General features: G+C 44.3%; 1 protein-coding gene across 1 annotated transcript in view; it reads left to right on the forward strand.

Moving 5' to 3' along the window:
• Positions 1–6,151: 6,151 nt before the first annotated feature.
• FKBP11 (FKBP prolyl isomerase 11) overlaps positions 6,152–25,940 on the forward strand; it is a 44,969-nt gene continuing 25,180 nt past the window's right edge. The window contains exons 1-3 of the mRNA XM_068265195.1: positions 6,152–6,355; positions 6,914–6,976; positions 24,822–24,909. Of these exons, the coding sequence (XP_068121296.1) occupies positions 6,245–6,355; positions 6,914–6,976; positions 24,822–24,909 (262 nt within the window). The 5' untranslated portion in view covers positions 6,152–6,244. The remainder of the gene's footprint in view (positions 6,356–6,913; positions 6,977–24,821; positions 24,910–25,940) is intronic.

Raw genomic sequence — 25,940 nt, forward strand, 5'->3', positions numbered from 1 at the left:
GCTTCCTCCAGCCCCATAAGCACACCTGAGTCCCTCCCCGTCCTCGCAAATGCCTCCGTTCTTCTGCTAGCAGTCCTGGTAACTAGCTCAGCAGTCGGGCTCTTCTGCACAGTAGTCGCCGGAGGACTTAAAGATCTGATCCGCCATGCCAGTCGTAATCGCTGTGTGTCAACAAATGTTGTTCGTGTAAACGTGTACCTGTACCCACTATGTGAGATCATGGAAACAATCACTCGTCACTTAAAAAATCACCAATCGTAGAAATTGCCTAGTGGGTACAGGGAAGGTGCAGGAGGTCACAGATAGTGAAACTGGCCAGCCTACAACAAGATACTAGAAGAACAGAATGCACTTTACAAGCTGAAGAGCAATGACTGCTGCCAGGAGGAGGCCTATTCTGGCCACTGTGAAGCATTTGGGAACGTACAGTAATTTTCTGCACATGTGCGCTCTCCCTTGCGTTTGTGTACTAAAGTTGACACAATGACAGTTGGGCATCACCACCAGGTCATAAGACCATGAATGGTGGCCAGCAGTCCAAATGAGAAGGCAAGAGTGAAAAAAGTATTATACAGTAAATTTACAATCAATGTTTGATTTTTAGAAAGATAACCAGAGATGGATTAAAGTGAAAGGGGGCTCTAGGCAAAATACTAGTTAGGCTCCATCCATTTGCAACACTTAGTATGGAGAGAATTTGGAAAGGAGGATCGGAGGGGCTGGCAGCTAAGTCCCTGGACAAAAGGTCCAATTCCAAGTTACATACAAGTTGTTGTTATTTGACCAACTGTACTCAAAACCCCCACCAGAAGCATCTGTCTGGGTCAATTATTTGCACCCAGGAAGCACCACCCCCAGCCAATCAGCAAAGATCCCACCACAGGTAGATATAAAGGTGGGTGGAGGGATAGGTGGAGGAATAGGTTTTTCACTCCATCTTGCAATTTCTGTGTGTTAGGAACTTGAGATAGAGACAGCGAGAGAACTGTAGGCTCCAGGGAGAGATAGCTGGTAGGTAGCTGTATTTTAACATCATAGACCTGTGAATGATTTGTAAGATAATTTTGTGCAGAACGTTAATTTGTAGGATTTATTGTGTGCTGAGGTAGAGATAGGTAGAAGTGTGTGTAGTTACACAAGCTTTTTATCTAGCTAAACTGTACAGTATTGCCAGCTATCTATAGAACTCATTCAGTACAGATGTACATAGGCTTGAACTGTGTGTGCTTTGTTAATACTAGGTACTTGTAGTACTCCAGCTTGTTTGCTTGATGTACGCTGCTCCTAGTACTGAGAATAATTGCCATCTAGTATTCCTTGAGGAATGAATTGCTGATGAACTTAGTTGGGACTGTGTTTACTTAGTTACAACTAGTTAGGTGCTGTGACAAGACCCGGGTCAAGAGACAAGCAGCCTATTAGGCCAATCAACATGCAGGAATCACCTCCTTTAAAGTCACTGGACCAACATAGAGAACTGTCATTTCTAGGAGTTCTTGTAATCTGATTTGGTACTTATTTACTATACCAAGTCCAATGTAACAGCTGTGTTATACTGTGTCAACTGCACACCCCAAATAAAAATTACCATCATTTCATTCCATTCTATTTTTACATTTTTCACTCAGGAGGACTGAGGCAGGGTTCACACTTGCTAAAAATTGTGTGTATTTTCCACTCTTTTTTGCACATCAAGTGCTTGATTCACAAAACAGTGCTAACTGTTAGCACGGCTGTTAGCATGGGCTTTCGCGCCTTTTCGCGTAAAAAAACGGTATTCGCGCGAAAAACTGGTTATCGCGTGCAAAAATTTGCGTTTGTGCATTGGCGCAAGTTTTTCGCTCGTTAACGTTTTCGCAATAGTGCAAATTTATCGCACGAACGCGACCGTTAACGCACAAACGCTAATTTTTGCGCGCAATAACCGTTATTACGGGAAATTTTACGTGAAGCACTTTACACAGCGTGCACTGTTATTTATTGCAGCTTTTAGTGTTGCACCCCAAACATTACACCTCTGACATGAGTTTACCAGTTTAAGACACTAAACATTTTGGGTCGAGGGCCAGGTCAACATACTTCAGACTGCTAGGGGGCTGGAGTATGCATAACTTGATGTAGAAGTCTTTGTGGGCCAGACAGTGAAGCATGCCCAGGTGACAACCTGCAGTCCAGTTGGACAGCAGTGTCACCTAATGTGGAATTTGGTTGGAAACCAGCGAATTACTGCTTTCTGTCTTCCATGTGGATGGGTGGTGCCACTGGCATTCTATATGCGGACCACCAATATTGAAAGATGTAACTGACCGCATCTATAAGTAATACATTTTGTGTGTTGGGGCCGGTAAAAAAGCCTCAGGGGGCCACATTTGGCCCACGGTCGTTAGTTTGAGGACCACTGCACTAAACTAAACTGACCTGTGGTACAGTTCTGCACCAGCACTGATGGAAAAAACTGTATTGAACTTTTATGTGTGGCATGGTTGATGCACTTCTCTCTGGTCAAGCTGACAGCTGGCAATGCGGTCCACATTCCATCTCAGGCCCACTGCCTCCCCCTGCCGCTAGCTTTCAGTGCTCCATTGACGCCACTTGTAAGTACATCTGTGGGTGGCATTGCTGTTGATCCACTCCACCCAGGTCATGCTGCCAGCTAGTTATGCAGTCTCTCTGGCGACAGTTTCCGAACTTTTCCCTTGTTGCCCATGTTCTCCTTCACATTCCCTACACATATGGTGGTTGTAGCATGTAAGGGGGCTTCAGGGCCAGGCCAAGGCAGAGGCTAAAGAGGCTCCAGCCTCAGGGCGCAGTGTAGGAGGGGACGCACATCTCACTCAGCTATCATTCCCCTATTGTGTCTGAAGCAGAGAGAAATAAGAAAAGGGGATACATGTCAGTGACTGCAAGCCAGATAACTAGAGATTAAGGTGTTGGAGGGGGGGGGGGGGGGGGGGAGAGGGGTTGTGGGCCCTGAGGCACCTCTTAGTCTAATAGCAATCAGTGTGTGACGGTTGGTGTGGGAGGGAGGCGCACTTTGATGTCTCAGCCTTGGTGTTCTAGCTCATCCCTAGTCAAGAAGTGCAACATATAATAGTCACAGCTTAGCCTTAATAGCTATATCTTGCACTATATAGAATTGAGGGGATAAAAAGAATGCAAGTCAGGTTATAACCATCTATTGTCTGAACCACTTGTAAAGTTTGTTGAACACCTTGGGATGTAGTGTTGGATCCAAGGCTGCCATGTTTTATCTACTCTGTTCTGCAGTATCAGCTATTGCTGAATTGGTTTTTTCACACATCATTGTTACAAGAACACATTTATATATAAGAGTAGATTAAAGCCTTTGCGAAGCAAAATATGTTTCAGTTAAATTCTCTAAATGCTGTATTAATTTATGCTTAGCATACGGTAAGACCTTGGGATCTTTATGTACATGCATTGTTAGACCATACTGCAGATCCTACAGGGCAGGTCCACCGTGTATGATTAAGTGTGCCTGTAACGCCGCACCCCCAATGCAGGTGCAAAACTTGCGTTTTGGGCTTTCATGGTGCATCATTATAGATGACTACTGGATCTCAGATCACTACATCACACTGTCCCAGATCAGAAGAGCCTAATGCAGCTAACACTGCCTCCCTGGAGGGTTCTGGACTACTAAAACTGCCTTAAAATGACAGTGCAGGGAATTCCTACAATGACAATTTAGCAGGCTGGCCAGTCAATGCTGCGGATCCTAATCATAAGCCTGGTACACACCTTCAATTTTGATTTGCCAATTTTACCACCTCCATGTGGTATCAGGGCAAACAGATTTTGAATACCAGGAACAGACAGGGGCTGACCTTGTATGATGCAGCCTGCACCACGTGGTTCAGGCAGAGAATTCCAAAGAGTGGTGCTGGGCAAGCATAGAACGTGCCACCATGTCACCTAAACACCCCCCCCCCCCCCCCACACACACACACACAGTGTGAATGGGCCCTAAGGCAATGTAGGCACATGCCTACAGTTGCCTGATGATGGAAAGGCAGCTCTCTCTCCTCCCCCAGTGCTTCCCTCCTTCCCTATACAAAGTCCTGAGCAGAGTGTCAATGAGAAGTTACTCAGCTCTCTGCATTCCAAGATCTCCATTCAGTTGGGGGCACCACTAGCTACTTAATACTTGGGGCACCTCTAGCTGCTTTATTAAGGGATACCTGTAGCTACCTATGACGGCTGGGCAAGGGAAGTACGGAAGAAGTGACAGCTGGGCCACCCAGCACACTTGTGGTGCGGTTCTGTGGGGGTTTGTAGGTTCATGGAGGATTAAGTCTAGGGTACCAGGACATTTGTGCCTATAGGCTTCTGTGGAAGCAGGAAATTTGGGCGCATGAGGCAGGTGGACAAAAAGGGCGCCGCCATTCACTCCCATAATAAATATCGTTTAATGGGCGCCCAACAGGAAAAAAGGGCGCCGGAGAAAAAGAACGTTTTAAAAGCGGCGCCCGGAGACTTTTAATGTTTTATAACTGCTTCTCATGATTACCCATTATTTAATGATTTATAATTTTTTAAACATTATCTTTAAACGAAAAACGGTACAATATTTTTTAAAATATTACTTTTAAACGAAAAACCGTACAATTTTTTTTAAACGAAAAACCGCACCATATTTTTTTTAAAAACGTTATTAATGCTTATCACTGGGGGGTCTTAGGTTTAGGCATCACAAGGAGGGTCTTAGGTTTAGGCACCACCAGGGGGGTCTTAGGTTTAGGCACCAACAGGGGGGTCTTAGGTTTAGGCACCAACAGGGGGGTCTTAGGTTTAGGCACCAACAGGGGGGTCTTAGGTTTAGGCACCAACAGGGGGGTCTTAGGTTTAAGCACCAACAGGGGGGTCTTAGGTATAGGCACCAACAGGGGGGTCTTAGGTTTAGGCACCAACAGGGGGGTCTTAGGTTTAGGCACCAACAGGGGGGTCTTAGGTTTAGGCACCAACAGGGGGTCTTAGGTTTAGGCACCAACAGGGGGGTCTTAGGTTTAGGCACCAACAGGGGGGTCTTAGGTTTAGGCACCAACAGGGGGGTCTTAGGTTTAAGCACCAACAGGGGGGTCTTAGGTTTAGGCACCAACAGGGGGGTCTTAGGTTTAGGCACCAACAGGGGGGTCTTAGGTTTAGGCACCAACAGGGGGGTCTTAGGTTTAGGCACCAACAGGGGGGTCTTAGGTTTAGGCACCAACAGGGGGGTCTAGGGGTTAGGGATAGGTACAGGGAGGGTTCTGTGTGAGAGTAGGGTTAGGTATAGCTTTAGTAAAATTCTTATTAATGTTTTATAAAACGTTATTATAAATTTCACTTTTTAAAAAGGGAAGATTAACGTTTTTAAAATTGCAGATTTCATACACATTATTTAATGATTTATAACTTTATAAAACATTATTTTTAAACGAAATATAGCACACATTTTTTTAAACGTTATTCATGATTATCGTTTAAAACCCTGCGCCCTTTTTTCCCGGCGCCCTTTTTTAACGTACGCGGGGCTTCTGTGATATAAATCCAGGCCTGGATAGATGTGAAATAGATGGGAAGGTAAAATAAAGCTTTTGTGTTCCTATCTTTTCTGTTCCATTATTGGAATATAGATGAGAGGGTTTTTGCACCAGAACAGCAATTGCAGGTGTGTGACAGAAAGGCACAAAAAGAAACAGTGCTTCTGGCTAAGCATTTTAGGATGATTCCTTATAGTTGTGCTTAATATGGAAGTGTGTTGCTGATGTGGCTGTAATGATTACTGATCCTCCCTGAACACACTAATAATGTCATTCCTGGTGGTGGAGGCCAGGAGATGGGCCTCAGGTGGAGCTGAGTATGGCATGGATGGATGGAGGCAGGAGGAATGTAGGGAGATTTTCAGGTTGGCTGTAGGATGATTGATGGAGGGAGGGAGGTGCAGGCGGCCCTGGGATGGATGGATGGATGGAGGGAGGGAAGGATGGATGGATGGAGGGAAGGAGGTGTGCATGCTGTAGCCTACTGTAGGAGGATAGGTGGATGCAGGGAAGGAGGTGTGCAGTCGGCAGTGGGATGGAGGCCCGGCCGGGGGCTGGCATACAGAGGCGGAGCGCCCCACACACATCTCCTCCCCCCTCTGTCTCTGCCACGCTCCCAGTGATCTGATCTCTCTCTCTCTCTCTCTCTCTCTCTTGCTTTCCCCCTGGCAGCTGTCACATTCCCTCCGTGCTCCCCGCACACCATGTTCAGGTCTGTCCTGCTGCTGCTGCTGCTCTCCTCCTCTGCACTGATCAGGGCGGACACTGAGGAAGAGGAGGCTGAGAATGCCAGCGAACTTATCATAGAGACTCTGGTAAGTGCTGCTCGCGGGCATGCAGGTGATCTGCTGTCCCTTCCCTGGCTGCCACTGTCACATCCCCGCCTGTCACATCTGCACAAACTTCCCAGCTGGGATCTCCCGTTATCGGGCTGACACTGACTCATCCTGATGTCTATTTCTGTCACAGCTATTCCTCCCACTATTTACAACAGATCGCTTAGTTTTCTGAATGAAGTTATATTGCCCAGCCCAGGCTCACTTATGGCCATTCTTCCTCTGCATGCTTGTAGCATGCCAGCTGCATGCCCGTGTATGGTACCTGTGTGCAGTGCAATCTGTGTGCAGTGCAATCTGAGTGCCTGGCACATCTTCCTGGATGCTCTGTGATCTCTCTTACATTACCCCCTCTGCCTGTCACTGCAGTCTATACCAGAGCTCCTCACTAGCTCATGCTTCCCCAGCTCTGTACCCTCAGATTGTATCATTGTATTGGGGCATATTGCTCTGCAGCTGGCAGACCTCCTGTTGCTCTTTGTGACTGACTGGATTGCTCTGCCCTTTGTCACTCCCATCTTGTCTCTCTTGTCACAGGAGAAGCCAGAGTCGTGTGTGGAGACGGTGGAGATGGGGGACACCATCCAGCTCCATTATACGGTGAGCATTGGGTCCTGCTTGCCAGGCCACATCTGGGCCTGAAGGAGAACATCTGTAACAACAATAACACGTCAGCACTACACACACATGAGGGGAGGGGACAGGCTGGATGGGGGAGGAGAGGTATCCAGCCTCCTGCTTCAAGCCCTCTTGTATGGGAGATCCCATTCACATCTAGTACAGTCATCCCTAAATACTAGAGGGCTACCTGCAGTTACTGTACTATACTGAGCACTGGGCTATAGAAAGGCATGTATGTACAGTAGTCAAGATATCAGTATGGGGATATTTAAAGAGGATGTAAATGGTGTGCTAGAATTCCATTTGGACAGGAATCTCAACTGCAGTCTATTTAACTACTTCATATACAAAAAGGCTAAGCTCTAGAGCCAAATGTCTGGAGAGCTTGTAAACAATACAGATTGCCTGGCTGATCTGCTGATTCTCTGCCTCATGGGATTTTGAGCAGATTTATTGTCAGATCGATTATTTCCAACATCTGATTTTTCCATAGATGTGAATGGAAAATTGATCAGAAAATCCTGGAAATCAGATCGGACATGTTGGAAATAATCGATCTGAAAGTAAATCTGCCAGAAAATCTTATTGTGTGCACCAGGCATAATACTTTTATCCATAACCCCTGAACAAGCATGCAGCTCAGATTTTCTGACTGAAGTCTGTCTACATTAGCTGCATGCTTATTTCTGTTGTGCGATTCATACACTACTGCAGCCAAAGAGATCATCAGGAGAGGCAGTTGGCAGCCTCCATATGCTTCTCATTTCAGGTTCCCTTTATGGAGCCCATCCACTACTATTGATATTGGGCCAATCTGGCAAAGAATCAATATTCCCTGAGCATGAAATGATTGGGGAGTAGACAAAGACAGACAAATAACATTTATATCGCACTTTTCTCCTGCGGACTCAAAGCGCCAGAGCAGCAGCCACTAGGATGCGCTCTATAGGCAGTAGCAGTGTTAGAGAGACTTGCCTAAGGTCTCCTACTGAATAGGTGTTGGCTTACTGAACAGGCAGAGCCAAGATTCAAACCCTGGTCTCCTGCGTCAGAGGTAGAGCCCTTAACCATTACACCATCCAGCCAGATTATTTTCTCCACCTTGCAACACAGAAAATCTGATCAATAATTATCAGAAGGATTTCCAGGACCAGTTGGTGCAGTGGAAGGTATATGGCCTCGCCCTGCACTGTGAGAAAAGGTAACAGCATGCCTAATCACAGCTTTTATTTATCACAGTCCAGAACTGACCAGACATTTATTAAACAGATTGTGGGTGTCGGAAGATCACTTTCAGATTAATTTAAAGGGAATCTGAACTGAGAAGGATATGGATTTTTCCATTATAAATAATACCAGTTGCCTGACTCTCCTGCTGATCCTGTGTCTCTAATACTTTTAGCCACAGCCCCTCAACAAGCATGCAGAGCAGGTGCTCTGACTACAGTCAGACTGGATTGCTGCATGCTTGTTTTAGGTGTGTGATGCAAACACTACTGAGGTCACAGATCAGCAGGATTTCCAGGCAACTGGTATTGTTTAAAAGAAAACATCCATATCACTCTCAGTTTAGGTTCCCTTTAAAGTGGTGGAATCATCACACATCCTCCTGTACTTCTCAGTGCGATGTAAAACTATTTTTTAAGAACGTTCCTTTGACATTTTCTCACCTGTGTATTTTCAATTATTTAGACCCTCAAAATCTGTTTCAAGTCATCGATCAGTCTTCAGCGCAGCAAGGCAATTCAGGCACATTCAGTCAGAATGATTTTATGTGTCCAAAGTCAATCTTCTCTGTTGAACCATGTAGAGTACAGCATGAACTGACATATGCTTTCCAGCTGCCTGTTCTTATCTGGGGGTACACATGGCTATCAGGGTGCATGGCTACTTAAGACTTGTATCTTGGGGCACCTCTTGGCAGCATCATTTTTTTTAATCTGGGCGCGACTGGTAATTCTTATATCGGGCACATCTGGCTACGTGTCTATTTTCTAGAAGCACATGGCAGCCAACCTGATGTTTGCTTTGAAGTTAAGGGGCACAGATCCATAACCTTGTACTCGTTGTCACTTGTGACAGTATAAACATGCATGGAATCAAGTATTGCCTTTTCACGTGGGTTTTACATTGCATAGAGTGTGATTGAGACCTTATTGAAAACATTTAGGCAACAATGTTATTTTAAAAGGTTAAACTTGCAACATTGTTGCTAGATTGACTTTGTTATATGCTGGGCTGCTTACTTTATTTGACTTTTGAAACTTTATTTCAAATTCAGTATCCTAAGCTGACTATTTGGATGCAGTTCTAACATCTGGTGGTGCATGTGCTCATTTTATGATTTATTTTAGTGTATGTGGGGGCCTCACAACCCTAACAATCAAAGGCTACTCACTGATATTGAGCATTTCTCCAATCCGCACTCTTTGCCCATCACAGTATTGGGTGATATTCATGGGCAAGTAAGGACGCTGGAAGTACTGGGGATGGTGTTTGCATTTTGTGGAGGACGTATTTTGGGAATTCTATGAAATTCTGACCAAATTGTGCATTGTGTTGTGCCTGTGTTGTAGTGCAGGTGTTACGAAATGCACCTAGTGTGAACTTAGCCTGAGGCTGCATTTCCACTTGTGCGGTGCGAATCGCCGCGGTAAAAATTCGCATGCGGATGCGAAATTCGCATGCGGGTCGCATGGATGACGATGTATGCGAATTTAACCATGGTAGTGCTGGTGTGCTTTTTCATTGTTTCTATGCGAATTCGCATACCCAAACCTCATGCGAATTTCCTATTAAATACATTGTATGCGATTCGCATAGCGGTATGCGGTATGCAAATTCTGATGGCTCTGCCATGCAAATTTTTTCTGCACAGAAAAACGCAAAGGAATCCTGACAAGTGAAAACAGTCCCATTCACTTGTACTGCTATGCGAATTTGCATGCGAAAAACGCATGCAAATTCGCGATAGTGGAAATGAGCCCTAAGGGTGCATTCACACTATGCTTGTTGCGTTGTGCTGTGTTGCTGCATAGTGAACACATTTTTTATTGAGTTCCTGGGTAACGAGTGAGAAAATGTGCATGTTACATAGCAATTGGTCTTGCAATGGTTGGCTGGTGTTTCAGCATGTAGAGGGTTCATGGTTTATAACTCCTCCATTACACAATGCACCTAGTGTAAATTTTGCCTAATGGCAGGTATACTTGAATGTAAAGGGAACCTTAACTGAGAGGGATATGGATGTTTCCTTTTAAACAATACCAGTTGCTTGGCAGTCCTGCTAATCTCTTTGGCTGCAGTAGTGGCTGAATCACACACCTGAAACAAGCATGCAGCTAATCCAGTCTGACTTCAGTTAGAGCACCTGATCTGCACGCTTGTTGAGGGGCTGTGGCTGAAAGTATGTTAGAGACACAGGATCAGCAGGAGAGTCAGGGGAATTGTATTTTTTTAAAAGGAAAAATCCATATGCTTCTCAGTTTAGGTTCCCTTTCAGTACACAGGTACATTAAAGTGGACTTGAACTCTTGCACAGGACAGAAGGAAAACCTAGAGAAATGCACCCTGTATGTATTTATAGAGAGTAGCATGTTTAATTCCCCCTCATTTGTGTCTAATCACAAGTTGTAATCTGTGTCACATGACTGCCATGCCAGATATGGTCATTTGAAAGCACAGGATGTTAATATGTCTGCTTCCATGAAAGCAGGACATAGACACACTGCAGATTTATTGCAGGATTTGTATCAGCTATAAAAAAGAAATGTTTTTCTTTAAAGGTTATTATGCTGTTGCGTATCTTTTAGAGCAGAGTGTAAGTTCAGAGTTCAGGTCAGCTAAAGGAGATCATGTGTTGTCTGGTCCAGCAAATTGTACATTGCTCAGGACATCTGGACACATAAGGGTTGCAGTAAGTTTAAGAGCACAACTGATTCATACGGTACTTTTTTTGTCACACACAAATGTCTGAACTGTAATTTCCTCTCTGCAAAGAACAGAGAACAAAGCTGTGCGGAGGCTTCTAGGCGAGACAGAAAGACTGCAGGAGACCCCGGAATGCCTGTATGGATGGATATACCTGTGTCCATGTCTGATGTACTTAGGGAGGGCTCTGTCGCTTTAATGTATCTTGCCCCATTATGTTTTTTCACCTGATTTTAATTGCCAGCTAGGCAGTAATATTCAGCCCCATACTGTATCCTTCTGGTTATTCTAGGCATTCTACATCCTGCAAATCCCTTTTGCTGTAGCTTTTTGCTACCCACATGTGTACTTGGCCTGAATCAATGAAACAAGAGATTTATTAAAGGCTCATGCACATGCTTGTCTAAAGTCGGCTGAGGTGGGCGATAATGACCGCCTCAGCCTTTATTCAGACCTCTGTACACAGGGCTGCGAATCTCAACCCCAAAGCGATCCGCCCGGCGGATCAACTCACACCCAACAACGGCAGATCCCATTGTTCACCGACGTCATGCATGCGCCACTCCGTCATCCCTCCGCCTCCACTGCATAGCAACACAGCACGTCGTCAGCTACACAGCTGATGCGTGTGTGCAGCCCGGCTCAAGAGCCGGAACAAGGTCCTCCAGCACCCAAGGCTGAGACACCAAAGTGTACCCCTCTATCCCCCCCACTCCAGCCGTCCCACACTGATTGCCATTAGACTAAGAGGTGCCCCAGGGCCCCCAACACCTTAATCTCTAGTTATCTGGCTTGCGGTCACTGCCATGTATCCCCTTTTATTGCTTCTCTCTGCTTCAAACACATTTGGGGAATGATAGCTGAGTGAGTTGTGCACCCCCTTCTGCACTGCGCTCTGAGGCTGGAACCTCTCTCGCCTCTGCCTCGGCCCGGCCCTGATGTTGCCCAAGGAGATCAGGTCCCAATACTTCTACGGGCAACATCACGTCCATCTAATGGTGTGTACTACAGACCTTAACAACCATCCTTTTTAACAAAGTAAATAGTGTTAGCTGCAGATGTTTGACACTGCATGAAGCCTAGTTTAAACACACTGACATTTACTGCCAGGTAATTGTCATACTTAGATTTTATTAGTGTGACTATGGACATTTGACTATGGTAGGGATTTGACTGTAAGCTTTTCTGAGGGACAGTTAGTGACAAGACTAATAAATACTCCTTAAAGCGCTGCGGAAGATGTCAGCACAATATAAATACTAAATTATAATAATAAAATGAGTGTAGTGATTATACGCTTCTCTGTGTGTCTGAATCCATGTTATCTAGTTTTGCTGAGAAACCTGGTCAGAAACCTGTAGACCATGTGCTGCTGCATCTGTTGGACAGTCACATTCCTGAGTGCCTGAGCCCACTGACGCAGTTGTGTCCGCTTCTGTCCGCTTTTCAATATCTGTAACATTGATGTGCAACTGAAAAGCGGACACAGTGGATTCAGGGCCTAATGACTAGGCTTTGTACATACAGGTGTAAAAAAGAGATGCTATGTTGTTGTGACCTCCACGTTGTGACCTCCACAGTCTATGAATTTGGGGCCTAGTATGCTTCTATAGAAGCACAGGTGCTGGATTGCGCTTGTGCAGCCAGCGCCTGTTTGAATGAGGAGCAGTGATGGGCAGTCTGATCTCTAATGTCTGGTACACACCATGCAATTTCCTGTCAAGTTGCAGGGAACAATTTGATAATCAAATCTGCTCCCGATCAAAAACCGGATTGATTTTGTGCAGTAACGACCTGAACATTGATACTGTTCTAGATCGGGAGCAGATCGAACATGATGGAAATTGTCACTTAGACTTGTCAGTCTGATGGGAAATTGCATCATGTGTACCAAGCATTAGCCATTGGAGGCTGGACCTCCGCATCACTAGGCCCTTCTGCAATCTTCCCTTCAGCTTAACAGATAAATGTGTTATTACAAACTGTTCCTTGAAGTTTTGATTCTCAAGGGATTTTGCAGCATATTGGAAAATGCTGTGTACAACAGCAACCACTCGTAACTCTCAGACTAGCTGGTTTCTGTTTGATATTAATGGGTAAGTGATGCTGTATGATCTGCCATATTGCATTTCTTCTTATCTAAAAGTACCCATACATGGATCGGTCATAATGATCTCAAGCAGATTTAATTACTCTAATCAAACATTCATAAAATTGCTTCACTTCCTCTTTTGATTGATTTTGAACAGCTGGTAAAGTGATAAGATTAACTGAACAGAAGAACTAAGAAGATCTTAGTCAGTGGTGTAGCATTAGGGGATGCAGAGATTGCAACCTCACTACCTCAACTGCAGTATCAGCTCATCCATGGTGCTGCGCTGGTTATGATCACTCATATATGCTTTGAATAGTGGTAACCATTAAATCGAACCTGAACTCAGAACTACCTCTCTGCTCTAAGAGATAAGCAACAGTATAATAACCTTGAAAGAAAAACTTTTCTTTGTTACAGCTTACAGAACGTCTGCAATAAATCTGCAGTGTGTCTACTTCCTGTACTTCCTGCTTTCATGGAAGCAGACAAAGCGTTAACATCCTGTGTTTGCATATTAGCTGTGTCTGCCGAGGACTGCCAAATTTCTGTGCTGACACAGCTGAGAGATCAATTTACACTTGTAATTGCTTACAGATGAGGGGGAATGAGACAGGCTCTTCTCTCGAAATACACACAGGGTGCATTTCTCTGTTTCCTTCTGTCCTCTGCAAGAGTTCAGGTTCACTTTAACAAACTGTTCCCCTCTGCTTAGACCTCAAACCAGGGAGGATTCTCATTGGTCTGCTGCAATCCAATGGGAGCCTGAAGCTTCTAATGGAGCTCTGGATACCGGCGCATTTTCCGTGAAGTGGACCTGACACTGACACTGAGGATGTCCTTGGCAGGTTTTGTTGCGACATACAAATTGTTATGTATAGAATGCTTGTGGGATCCAATGTAAAAATTGCACAGGGGCTCAAAGCTCCTTAGCTTAGCTACCCTACTGATGTTAATTCAATCTGAACATGCCCTGACAACTGCTTATCGTGTTCCGGTGCCTTGGTGCTTACTAAGCAGTACTCTGCAGTACCTGAGTTTATAGGCTCAGAAAACCCACATCAGATAACCAGTGGCGCAGCAGTGTTATTTCACCTGTTCACAAGAGAGATTAAATATACAAAAGTTTAAAGGATACCCGAAGTGACATGTGACATGATGAGATAGACATGTGTATGTACAGTGCCTAGCACACATATAACTATGCTGTGTTCCTTTTTTTCTGTCTCTGCCTGAAAGAGTTAAATATCAGGTATGTAAGTGGCTGACTCAGTCCTGACTCAGACAGGAAGTGACTACAGTGTGACCCTCACTGATAAGAAATTCCCCTTTTTATCTCTTTCTTGCTCTCAGAAGCCATTTTCTGCTAGGAAAGTGTTTTATTGTTGGAATTTCGTATCAGTGAGGGTCACACTGTAGTCACTTCCTGTCAAGACTGAGTCAGCACTTACATACCTGATATTTAACTCTTTCAGGCAGAGAAAGAAAAAAAGGAACACAGCATAGTTATTTGTGTGCTAGGCACTGTACATACACATGTTTATCTTATCATGTCACATGTGAAGAGGAAAGGAGCCTAAACCCCTGTGTTGGACAGAGGGAGCGATCTTGACAATACTGTGCAAGTCTGTGTAGTTGTCATCAGATGGTGCTGCTCTCTTGGGTGCCACTCTAGGTGGTATATAATCTGCAGTAGACAGTGGGATGTGGGGGATGGGTGGAAAAACAAGGGGTGAAGAGAGAGCGCACTCAGGTTGTCATTCAATAAAAATGGGCAGCCGGTAGTGGAATATTCTCACCGGGATCTGTGGCTTACTGTCCCATACTGGGTGGCCAGCAGAAAGGCTTTGTCCCACTTGGACCGAGGACCAAGTCTTGGCAGAAGTCCTCCTCCACAAGGACAGTAGCCTCCTTCAGAGTTTTAGTAGCAGGCCGCTGCTCTGGTATATTTTCCACCCAGTGCTGTGATGCCGCTATAGGCGGCTGCACTGTCAGGCAGTTGTGGGTGGGTTACATACCTGATATTTAACTCTTTCAGGCAGAGAAAGAAAAAAAGGAACACAGCATAGTTATTTGTGTGCTAGGCACTGTACATACACATGTCTATCTCATCATGTCACGTGTCACTTTGGGTATCCTTTAATAGACTGAGCATCCAGTAAGGGTTCTTTCACACATACGATGAATGTCGATCTCTCGGGTGACATTGCAGGACTAATGCTGTACAGAAATGTTGCTAGCCTACAGACTAGCAAAGTGTTCTGTTCCTATGTGGGAGGCAGAGGGCTGACAGAGCAGTGCGATTGTAACCTCACACAATGGGTGGGATGAGAGGGGAGAACAAAGCACTCAGTGAAGAGATCCAACTGGCTGAGGCATCAGGGGATGCTGTACACGCTAGAGTCTCATCAGAGGTGGTCTTTACCAGCCAGCCTGGCTGAGTTTCAAGCTTTTGGTCCAGTACCGTGTACTAATGACTGCATGGCATTGCGCAAATTAAAGGACAACTGTAGTGAGAGGGATATGGAGGCTGCCATATTTATTTACTTTTAAGCAATACCAGTTGCCTGGCAGCCCTACTGATCCTCCTTAACAAGCATGCAGCAGATCAGATCAGATCTGACAAGATTAGCTGAATGCTTGTTTCTGGTGTTCAGACACCTATGCGGCCAAATAGACTAGCAGGGCTGCCAGGCAACTGGTATTGTGTAAAAGGAAATAAATATTGCAGCTTCCATATTCGTCTCACTTCAGTTGACCTTTAAGAGAATGTTTTTGAATCAACTCCACCACAAGAGTTAAACAAGATGGATTACAAATGGCTGAATGATGGCTTGTGAGTGGATAGGAAATCTTACCACTGTGGCAAGTGAAGGACCATCATACCTGCCACTGATTATAGAGCAAGAAGTTTTAAATCAGGATGATACCATTTATTGGCTTAGCCAATTTATTGGATTAGCCAATAAATGGTATCATCCTGATTTAAAACTTCTTGCTTTTACTGATGGCTAACACGGTACAATACCCTACTGATTATAGAGCATGACTGCTGCTTTGCCTGACAATGTTTCATTAGCCTCGTGTATTTGCCACGCTGCAGGTTGCATGCAGAGCCAGCCATAGTCCCACTGGTGGCGAGTGATTGCTCTGTGGATGAGCAGTCATTGCTTGTGCAGATGTGTTTTTAAAGCTCTGATGACTGTTACAATGGAAATTTTCTGGATCTTTCATCTCATCTAGCAAAAGCCTGATTCAGAAAGTGCCTGAATACAAGTCCGTGAAAGGGTTAACATTGAAGTGCAAGCAAGCAGCGGTTTGTGTCAGAAGTACCTTTCAACAGATCTTCGAACATGATGTTCCCTTTTGGCAAAGGACGAGCACGTTGTGCTCTATTGTAACAGCATCATTTAGCTGTCATTCGCCCTGACCCAGTCGCAGTGTATTTTTGAAGTGCTTTGTATGCTGTATGTGACAATGCGGGGCTAGCTCTTTATTTATTAACATCATTGTACAGCCTCTTTCACAAGACATCCTCTGCTGCAGCGTTACTGAGAGATTGTGTAAAACGGACAATCCATCAGATGGGGATACGGCTGCTAATCTGGATTCGCAGTCAGGCTGTCAAATGATGGATAAAATGTATCATCCTAAAAGTGTGACTGTTGCTTCTCTCTCTCTGGAAGAGGGAATAAGCCTATCACGGCACGTTCTGCTGCAGAGACTCAGCCAATCGGTAGGAAAAGCTGCCTTATAATTTACAAGATCAGGTAAATGATCAGTATCTGCCTAATGGGTAAGGGCTCTGCCTCTAACACAGGAGACCTGGGTTTTAATCTTGGCTCTTCCATTCAGTAAGCCACCACTTATTCAGTAAGAAGTCCTTGGGCTAGACTCCCTAACACTACTACTGCCTGCTGAGTGTGCTGTAGTGGCTGCAGCTCAAGCGCTTTGAGTCCGCCAGGAGAAAAGCGCAATATTAATGTTATTTTGTCTAGATTATCGCTGTACACCGCTAGATATCTTTCCAAGAAATGTGATTGATTATTGATATGTTGGGTGTAGTAAAAAGTTATTCTCCCGTGGACCGCACTACTCACCCCAATAGAAGAACAACATTTCCTGATCATGTTTAGATCAATTGAGAGGGCCTGATTTTTTCATACATTTTTACCTGATTCAGGGGCCTTCGCACTTGTTAGAATTCACATGTCAACTGGTATAGTTTGAAAGGAAATAAATATGTCGTGGGGAATTGCAGTTTCGTGTTTGTCGCACATCTAATGTATTTCAATGGCATAGCATTTGCCTCAAGTTTTTCTTATTTTTTTGCATTTTGCTCATTTTCTGCGTTTTTAAATCATGATGTAGTGTTGCTTTTTGCGCGTGCGATTCGCATGTAATGTAAAAATGGGCTAAAAAAAAAACGCAAAATCACAGTGGAAAAAAAATCTAAGGAAAAAAAAGGTGTTTGGAAAATTGTAGGCAGAATTTGCAAGGCACTGTGTATTGACCTGAGGAAGCGGGCTATAACCTGTGAAACGCGTTGTCTATTTTGTGTTTTTGATAAATACTTTTCCAATAGTGGTGATAAATACTTTTCCACTTGTGTTTTTGTCATCAGGAGAGGTAAGAGATTGCCTCTCATTTGTATTTTAACTGTTTATATATATTTTTACACTTGGGTGCCACCATCTTTACCAGTACTCACATGACAGGTGTACTTTTCATTCAGTGCATGTGTCTCTGCATTTACATAGAGGGATATGGACTATTGTCAGTGAACCAGGCCAGCCTCACTGGTACTTCCCCTCCTTAGGAATGATCAGGAATGCTTGGGATAGCTGAGCATGCTTGTGTGTAGATCCTATACTTATTCCTGGCTTGATCAACAGCTAATCTCTATCATTATAAGATTATAAGGAGATTGTTGTGATTTGGATTTGAATGGAATATACTGTGACAGCTAGCTTCACCTTGGCTTCTGATTACCAATGCAGTTTATGGTAATTCCAGCCCTGATCCACCAGGATAAGCTACCTCTGAACACGGAATTAACAGCACAAGGCCTGATGTCTCCAGGCAAGTGAGAAAATAGAGCGCTCGGTGGTTTTTTATTGGCTGTCATCTTGTTTGTATTAAATCAGTGTGTCTACACTCCCCGCCATAAAACCTAATATTGACACACCACATGCTGCCATCAGGCAAGCTCTGGATGATGTTCTAGCAGCCTCCCGGTGTGTGTGGACTGGTGGAGATGACAGAACAGGGACAGACTGAGCACAGGATGGGAGAGAGGCTATGCGGGCAGCTTCTGTGCTGTGTTTAGCTTCTGCATTGCTGCGTCTCTCTGCTGTACATTCATTCATGGCAGCGGCAGGCTGCAGAAGGGATTCTTTCCTGAGATTTGAGCCCAATCCTCTGTGGCAGTCTTACACAATCAGGTTAAGAGAACCTGTCCAGGATGAAAATAAACCAATCCAAATACAGTTTTCTGTCAGAATTACCGTGGTACTCATATGCTAATTTGTACATTGACGTTTTAGGATATAATGATTTTGGGTGCATATTAATTCGGCGCCGGTGAGAGCCAAATGATGGCTCTCACCGCTGCCGCTAAACTCTGAGGCGGCGTTAAATACTATTCCCCCTCCAAGTTGTTGCAACTCGGAGGGAGATGTAATTCGGGGTCTGGTAGCCGCCGGAGCCCTGAATTACCGATACGCGCCCCGCTCAGCATAACATTGCTGCTATGGGGCGCCCAGTTTCGGCGCTCAGCTCTCAGAGCCGCACGCCAAAATCAGCTGATCTGATGATTTTTTTTTTTTAGTAACTAAAAACTATTAGATTGCAGCCTGGTTACATGGATAGCAAAACTAACCTACTTCTATGACTAGACATGCACTTTAGAGATCCTCAGCTTGCTTATGGTCAGTGAAGTCACCCTTTACACTGAAAAGTAACCTGCGGTGAGAAGGATATGGAGGCAGCCATATTTCCTTGTAAAAAATACCAGTTGCCTGGCAGTGTTGCTGATCTCTTTGGCTGCAGTAGTGTCTGAAACATGCATGCAGCTAATCTTGTCTGATTTGTGTCAGAAACACCTGGTCTGCGTGCTTCTTTAGGGTCTATGGTTAATATTATTAAGGTGGCCATACATCTCCTGACATGGCAGCCGATCCACCATACAATTACAGAATACCATATGCGTTTTACACTATGTGCCATGGAAAATGCATATGCGATTCTGCCTAGTGTGTTCCAACTCTAAATGGGGGTAGAGAGCATGCCTGATCGACAACGCAACTGATTGGTGCATGGCAGTAACGAGGAGTGATTTAATCACGAAGGAGGCGGAAACCCCCTCCTCCCATATGTGAGATGGACCCACTGGTGCCTGTGCATCAATACTGTACATGTGCCACACCGCCCCCAAGTGTCCGCTGCTGTGTCTGCATTCTTCTTCCTCATGGGCGCCCCAGGTGGTCACCAGCATATTGCACGTGGAGCGCCTGTGTGACTTGCACCTGCACTTACCACACGCTATTTAGCTACAAACACTCATTGATTTTTGTTTATTAATTACATGAGTAAACCAAGGACAATACAGTTACATATTATTACATAAAAAAACACAATTCCATTTATATTATTTTCACACTACTGTATATACCATAACCTACTCTTTCCAACTTTTCCGCATATACATATACTGTACACACGCACACTCTTTCATAAATGTGTCCTTTTTGTTGTTTATACAAACAACAAAATTTGGTATGTATTAAGTAGTTAAATACAATTTATTGTGGTTGAAACAATTTGGCAATCCATCCCACACCATACAATTCTTGGTGAAGTTGGTCAGAATTTTACAAAAATGGGAAATTCAATCAGATTTCTTGATGAAAAACAAAAAACACTTTCAATTTTTTTAGGTACAACCCATCTTTTTGATCAAATTGTTGTAATATCGAACAAAAAAGGTGTGTCGCCATTTAAAGCATACATGAGGTGAATGGTGCAGATAAAGCATTACTTACCTGGGGCTTTTTCCAGCCCCTAAAGGTCTCTGTGTCCCTCGCCTCAGCTCCAATTTGCTTCACTCTCCAGCTGTCCCCTCCGTAAGGATTGCCTGCTCTCCCGCGATCGCGCTCCCATTGCCAGGAGCGTTCTGAGCATGCGCGGAAGAGGCCGACTTGGATTCTATTGGAGGGAGAACAGAACTACAGTCATTTTGAACAGCCAGCATACAATTATATTAAAATAAACTACCAAATTCAAAGCATCCTGTATGAATATACACCTATTGGAAATGGGCTGTCTCTTATGACATGTCAAATAATTCCTTCCAGCGTGCAAATTTATTGCAAACTGAAGGCAGCATGGAAATGGATCAATTAAAAGTGACAGGAAGTGTATTACATTGGCCCAGAAACATCACAATGCTGAAATCACCACACCATGCTTCCTGAAATCGTGGTAGGCCCAAAGGACTGCAATATTTACGTTTTACATTGCGATTTTGCTTTGCATGAAATCAACTGTGATTTGAAGTGTAACCTCGGCCTAAATGATGAGCTCTGCAGCAAACCCCCTGGCTGTGACAGAGACACAGATCCCTGTGGAAGCAGAATACTCTTGCTGGCAATACATGATATCACTTAGGTAAAAATCACTCCCGCTGGATTTTCATACAAATTGCGGAAGCAATGCAGGAACAGTTGATATCCCACAGGCTCAGACTAGTGAATGTACTTTTGGCTGCCAGTATAAGAACACAGCTATGAAGTAAGGGTTTTGTAAACACTTACATTTACCTGTGTTATTTACAATTAACATGTTGAAAGCTACCTGTGTTATTGACAATTGCCATGGAGCAAGCTACCTGTGTTATTTACAATTACTATGGTGCAAGCTACCTGTGTTATTTACAATTACCATGGTGCAAGCTACCTGTCTTATTGACAATTGCCATGGTGCAAGCTACCTGTCTTATTGACAATTGCCATGGTGCAAGCTACCTGTGTTATTTACAATTACTATGGTGCAAGCTACCTGTCTTATTGACAATTGCCATGGTGCAAGCTACCTGTCTTATTGACAATTGCCATGGTGCAAGCTACCTGTGTTATTTACAATTGCCATGGTGCAAGCTACCTGTGTTATTGACATTTGCCATGGTGCAAGCTACCTGTGATATTGACAATTGCCATAGTGCAATCTACCTGTGTTATTGACAATTGCCATAGTGCAAGCTACCTGTGTTATTTACAATTGCCATAGTGCAAGCTACCTGTGATATTGACAATTTCCATAGTGCAATCTACCTGTGTTATTGACAATTGCCATAGTGCAAGCTACCTGTGATATTGACAATTGCCATAGTGCAAGCTACCTGTGTTATTGACAATTGCCATAGTGCAAGCTACCTGTGATATTGACAATTGCCATAGTGCAAGCTACCTGTGATATTGACAATTGCCATAGTGCAATCTACCTGTGTTATTGACAATTGCCATAGTGCAAGCTACCTGTGATATTGACAATTGCCATAGTGCAAGCTACCTGTGGGCGGGCGGGGGTGGGTGGCTGGGTGGGCAGTTGGTGACGGCAACATGAAGAGACCTAGAGCCCGTTTTTAACTAGTCTATAATAAAATGCATGGAAGAGAAGCCTGAGATGTAGTGCCGGATGATTTTCCCTCTCTAATGACTGAATAGAAAAATGTTTGTTCTGGCATCCTGAGCACACTGAAGGCAATATACCCTGTCACTCTATACCCCAGAAACTCTTCCTTTTAAAGATCGGAACCGCTGTGCCATTTGTATGATGTTAACAATATGTTTGCTTCTATGAAAGCAGGAAGTAGACACACTGGAGATTTATTGCAGGATTTGTATCAGCTGTAACAAAGAAATGTTTTTCTTTAAAGGTTATTATACTGTTGCATATTTTTGAATGCAGAGAGGAAGTTCTGAGTTCAGGTCTGCTTTAAAGAAAACCTGAACTGAAAATTAAAAGCCAAAATAAACATGCACAGGTCATACTTACCTCCCGTGTAGTCTACTCCTCAATCTATTTTTCCTCTCCTGCGTCCTGTTTGTCCACTGTGATCAATGGAATTTTCCGTCCTCCATTTTAAAAATGGCTATTACCCCATAACCGCTTTCTGGTCAGCACACAGTTAAACTGTAACATCGCCCACTTGAGCCATAGGGAAACATGGACACATCAGTTCTCCTCTCAGCTATAACTGACAGCAACTGATATATAACTGACAGCAACTGATATATTTCAGTTCTGACAAAATGTTGTCAGAACTGGAAGCCATCACTGTCAGCAGAAAATGGTGAGTTTCTGAGAGGAACTGATGGCAAGGTTACTATGTAATGTTCATTTGAAGTTACCTCATGTGTTTATTTTAAATAATTTTACTCAGTACAGGTTCTCTTTAAGGACAATGTTGCATTTCCAAGCAGCTCTCCAGGCTCGCCCTGCTGTGAGAGAAGGCTTTATATGAGCTCTCACTTGGTGATTACTGTGTAGGGCAGAACTCCCTTATGAAAAAGACATTAATGATAATAATATCAGTTGATAAAGGGAAATCTGCAGAATCATCTCTTTATCTCTTATAAAAATAAGATGAGCCCATTTATCTGCGTTGCATGCAAGCAGTTTTCATTAGCATGACATCTCGCTGACAATAAAAGGCAGTTAATTGCAATAACTTGTGTTGTGATAAGTCTATTGCAGTATTGTAATGTGTTTCAGAGCGTGCAGAAGCAATTTTTCCATCTCTCATTACACATCATATATAGTTCCATTACTGGAAATAACTGAGGGGGAAATCTGCTTTCAAGGCGTGAAGCCATTTGCTTTGATTTGTCAAAAACTTGATTCAGTTCAGTTTTTTAGCATTCCTTTGCCTTTATAACATTGTCTTAAAAAACTTCAAAGGGACACAAATTTAAAGCAGAACCTTGAGAATTATTTTTTCTAAATAACTATGTACCAACTTCCATAGTATCAAGGAATACCATATTAAAGTATTGGGGACTTCCCATAACAACAGATAAGTGTCTTCAGTTGATAAGGTTAGGTATAGGAGAGGTTAATGTACGTGTTCTGGTTAGTAGCTTTCACACTACGCAAAAGGTGGATCTGCGCATCACCAGGCCGCCTCCGAATGGCCTCCAATCAGACGTGCGCTGAGCCCCCCCAGAAACTGCAAACGCACCTTGAACCCAAACAGAAGCTCTGCATATACACCAAAAGCAAAAGCTGTTAAGTGGGAGCAGCTGACCAAAATTAAATTAAATTAGTACATGGCAAGGAAATGAACAGCGCTACTTAAAAAAAAAAAGTGCCTACCTGCAAGAGAGTGCAAGCCCCACTTGTGGGATAAAGTACACACCTAGCATACACATGACCTGTCTACCACTGAAGGATGTTGGTTTCCTGTAACAGCTTGCATGCAACTTGTTAAGTACTCGTCCCTCCCACTGCGGAGAAGTCATCCTTGATGGGAGGGGACCTAACACTAACTAAATCCTAACCTATGCATAGCCTGGGTGCGGCCAACCAAGCAAGTTTTTACTTGGTTGGCCGCACCCAGGCTATGCATAGGTTAGGATTTAGGCTGCTGACACACCAAGACGCTCCCCCAACGCACAGCAATGTAACACAAGTGGGCTGTTCACACAGCCCACGTTGCGTTACATGTAACGCTGCACGTTCCCCGCAAAGTGCAGCATGCTACGGCGTTGGAGCGGCTATAGCTGCGTTAGACTGTTTGCACATGCGCAGTGGGGGGCGGAGAGGAGGCGGGGAGAGCCAGCTACAGTAGCCGCGCACATGGCTACTTAATATTCACTGCACTGGCGGGCGCTGATTGGCCGGCGGGACCACGTGATGCGGAGTGTCTCGCTCCGCATCACGTGGTCCCGCTGGCCAATCAGCGCCACTCTGGGAGACATTATAGGAATCGAGCCGCCTAACGCGGCTCACTCTACCGTCGGCTCTTGCAGCACCATACGTGGTGTTAGGTGCACGTTATGCGACCTTAACGTGGCACCTAACGCAACGTCTTGGTGTGCAAGAAGCCTTAGTTAGTGTTAGGTCCCCTCCCATCAATGATGACTTCTCCGCAGTGGGAGGGACGAGTACTTAACAAGTTGTATGCAAGCTGTTACAGGAAACCAACATCCTTCAGTGGTAGACAGGTCATGTGTATGCTAGGTGTGTACTTTATCCCACAAGTGGGGCTTGCACTCTCTTGCAGGTAGGCCTCTTTTTCATGAGCAGCTGAATCCCATACTCTGGTTGATGGGGTCGAAATTGGTCAAACGTAAGATTTCCGAAGATCAGAACACATGCAGTGGAAAAAGTCTCTTATCAACTACACAACTATACTTTTATACTAGTCAAACTCCTCCTGGAGGATCTTTAAATCAAAGGTGACAGCCTCCCTTCTGGTGTGCCTCCATCCTGGCAGGTGGATTGTACTACTGCCTTTCAAGGTTTGTTTTGTAAAATAAAAAGAAAGAGGTTCAAAGTTGTCAGATTATTATTACCAAAGGTAAGCCACAGTTACAAAGGAAGTACAGTACAAAAAAGTACAGTGCTTTTATTCTGGGACAAATGTGTGTATGTATTTTATGTTTTTAAGTTTTTTCACCGGAGTGCCCCTTTAAATTTCTCCAAATAAGTGTACATAGTTATTACTGTAGTATGTTGCGTTAAGCACTGTGCATGTGATTTCACTGAATCTTGAAGACTCATTCTCCTTTCTGTCTGTAGGGGCGACTGGAGGATGGCCGTGTGATTGACAGTTCTTTATCTCGGGATCCACTTGTGGTAGTACTTGGAAAGAAACAAGTAATACCGGGTAAGAGCAGCTCAGCTTGTGGTTGATTTCAGAACTGTAGATCTGTGTTTCTAGACCTCATCTGTGCCTCATTTGAGCCGCAAAGCCTGTTTATACTCCACATCCAGCACAGTTCCACAAATAAAGTTTCCAGGCAGCTCCGATCTCTTCTAGTGCACTCTTGTACATGAGTGGACCAGGCACCGCTCCCATGCCTGGGAGCATTCTGTGCCTGCACAGTACTACTACAGGGGTGTGTGTGCGTCTGGGCCGCGCATGCGCAGAAGAGTGTGGCTGGCTGGGTTACTGGAGCACGGTGGCGTAGTGGTTAGCTCTCTCGCCTTGCAGCACTGGGTCCCTGGTTCGCATCCCAGCCAGGGCACTATCTGCAAAGAGTTTGTATGTTCTCTGTGTCTGTGTGGGTTTCCTCCGGGCACTCCAGTTTCCTCCCACATTCCAAAAACATACGGATAAGTTAATTGGCTCCCCCTAAAATTGGCCCTAGACTACAGTACTTACACTACATTATATAGACATATGGCAATGGTAGGGATTAGATTGTGAGCTCCTTTAAGGGACAGTTAGTGACAAGATATATATATATACTCTGTACAGCGCTGCGTAATATGTCGGCGCTATATAAATACTAAATAATAATTAGAAGGATCGAAAGATCAATTGAGTGGCCATGTTGCTGCACCAATTTTCCAATTTGATAAAATTAGCAGATCGGAATGTCGGATCGGCCCACAAAATCGAGCAATGTATGGGCACCTTTAGCGACGAATCTTATTCTTCCCCTGGCAATATAAAGGAGTCCCCTCCCCCAGTACTAACCTCAAAAAGTTCAATGGTGCATCTAAGGAGAAACGCACAGCTCCAGATTGTGCACCAGGAGGATCACAGCCGGGATTTCAGCTAGCGCAGCACATTGGTTGGTGTCTGTGGTCTGACATGATGCTGGCCTGTCCATTCATCTGAATGAAGCCGTCTCGGTGCCATTATGCTCACAGCAGATTTCACATTGTCCCGGAATTAATGGGAACAAAGAA

The sequence above is a fragment of the Hyperolius riggenbachi genome, chromosome 2 (assembly GCF_040937935.1).
Source record: "Hyperolius riggenbachi isolate aHypRig1 chromosome 2, aHypRig1.pri, whole genome shotgun sequence".
Classification (NCBI taxonomy): Eukaryota; Metazoa; Chordata; class Amphibia; order Anura; family Hyperoliidae; genus Hyperolius; species Hyperolius riggenbachi.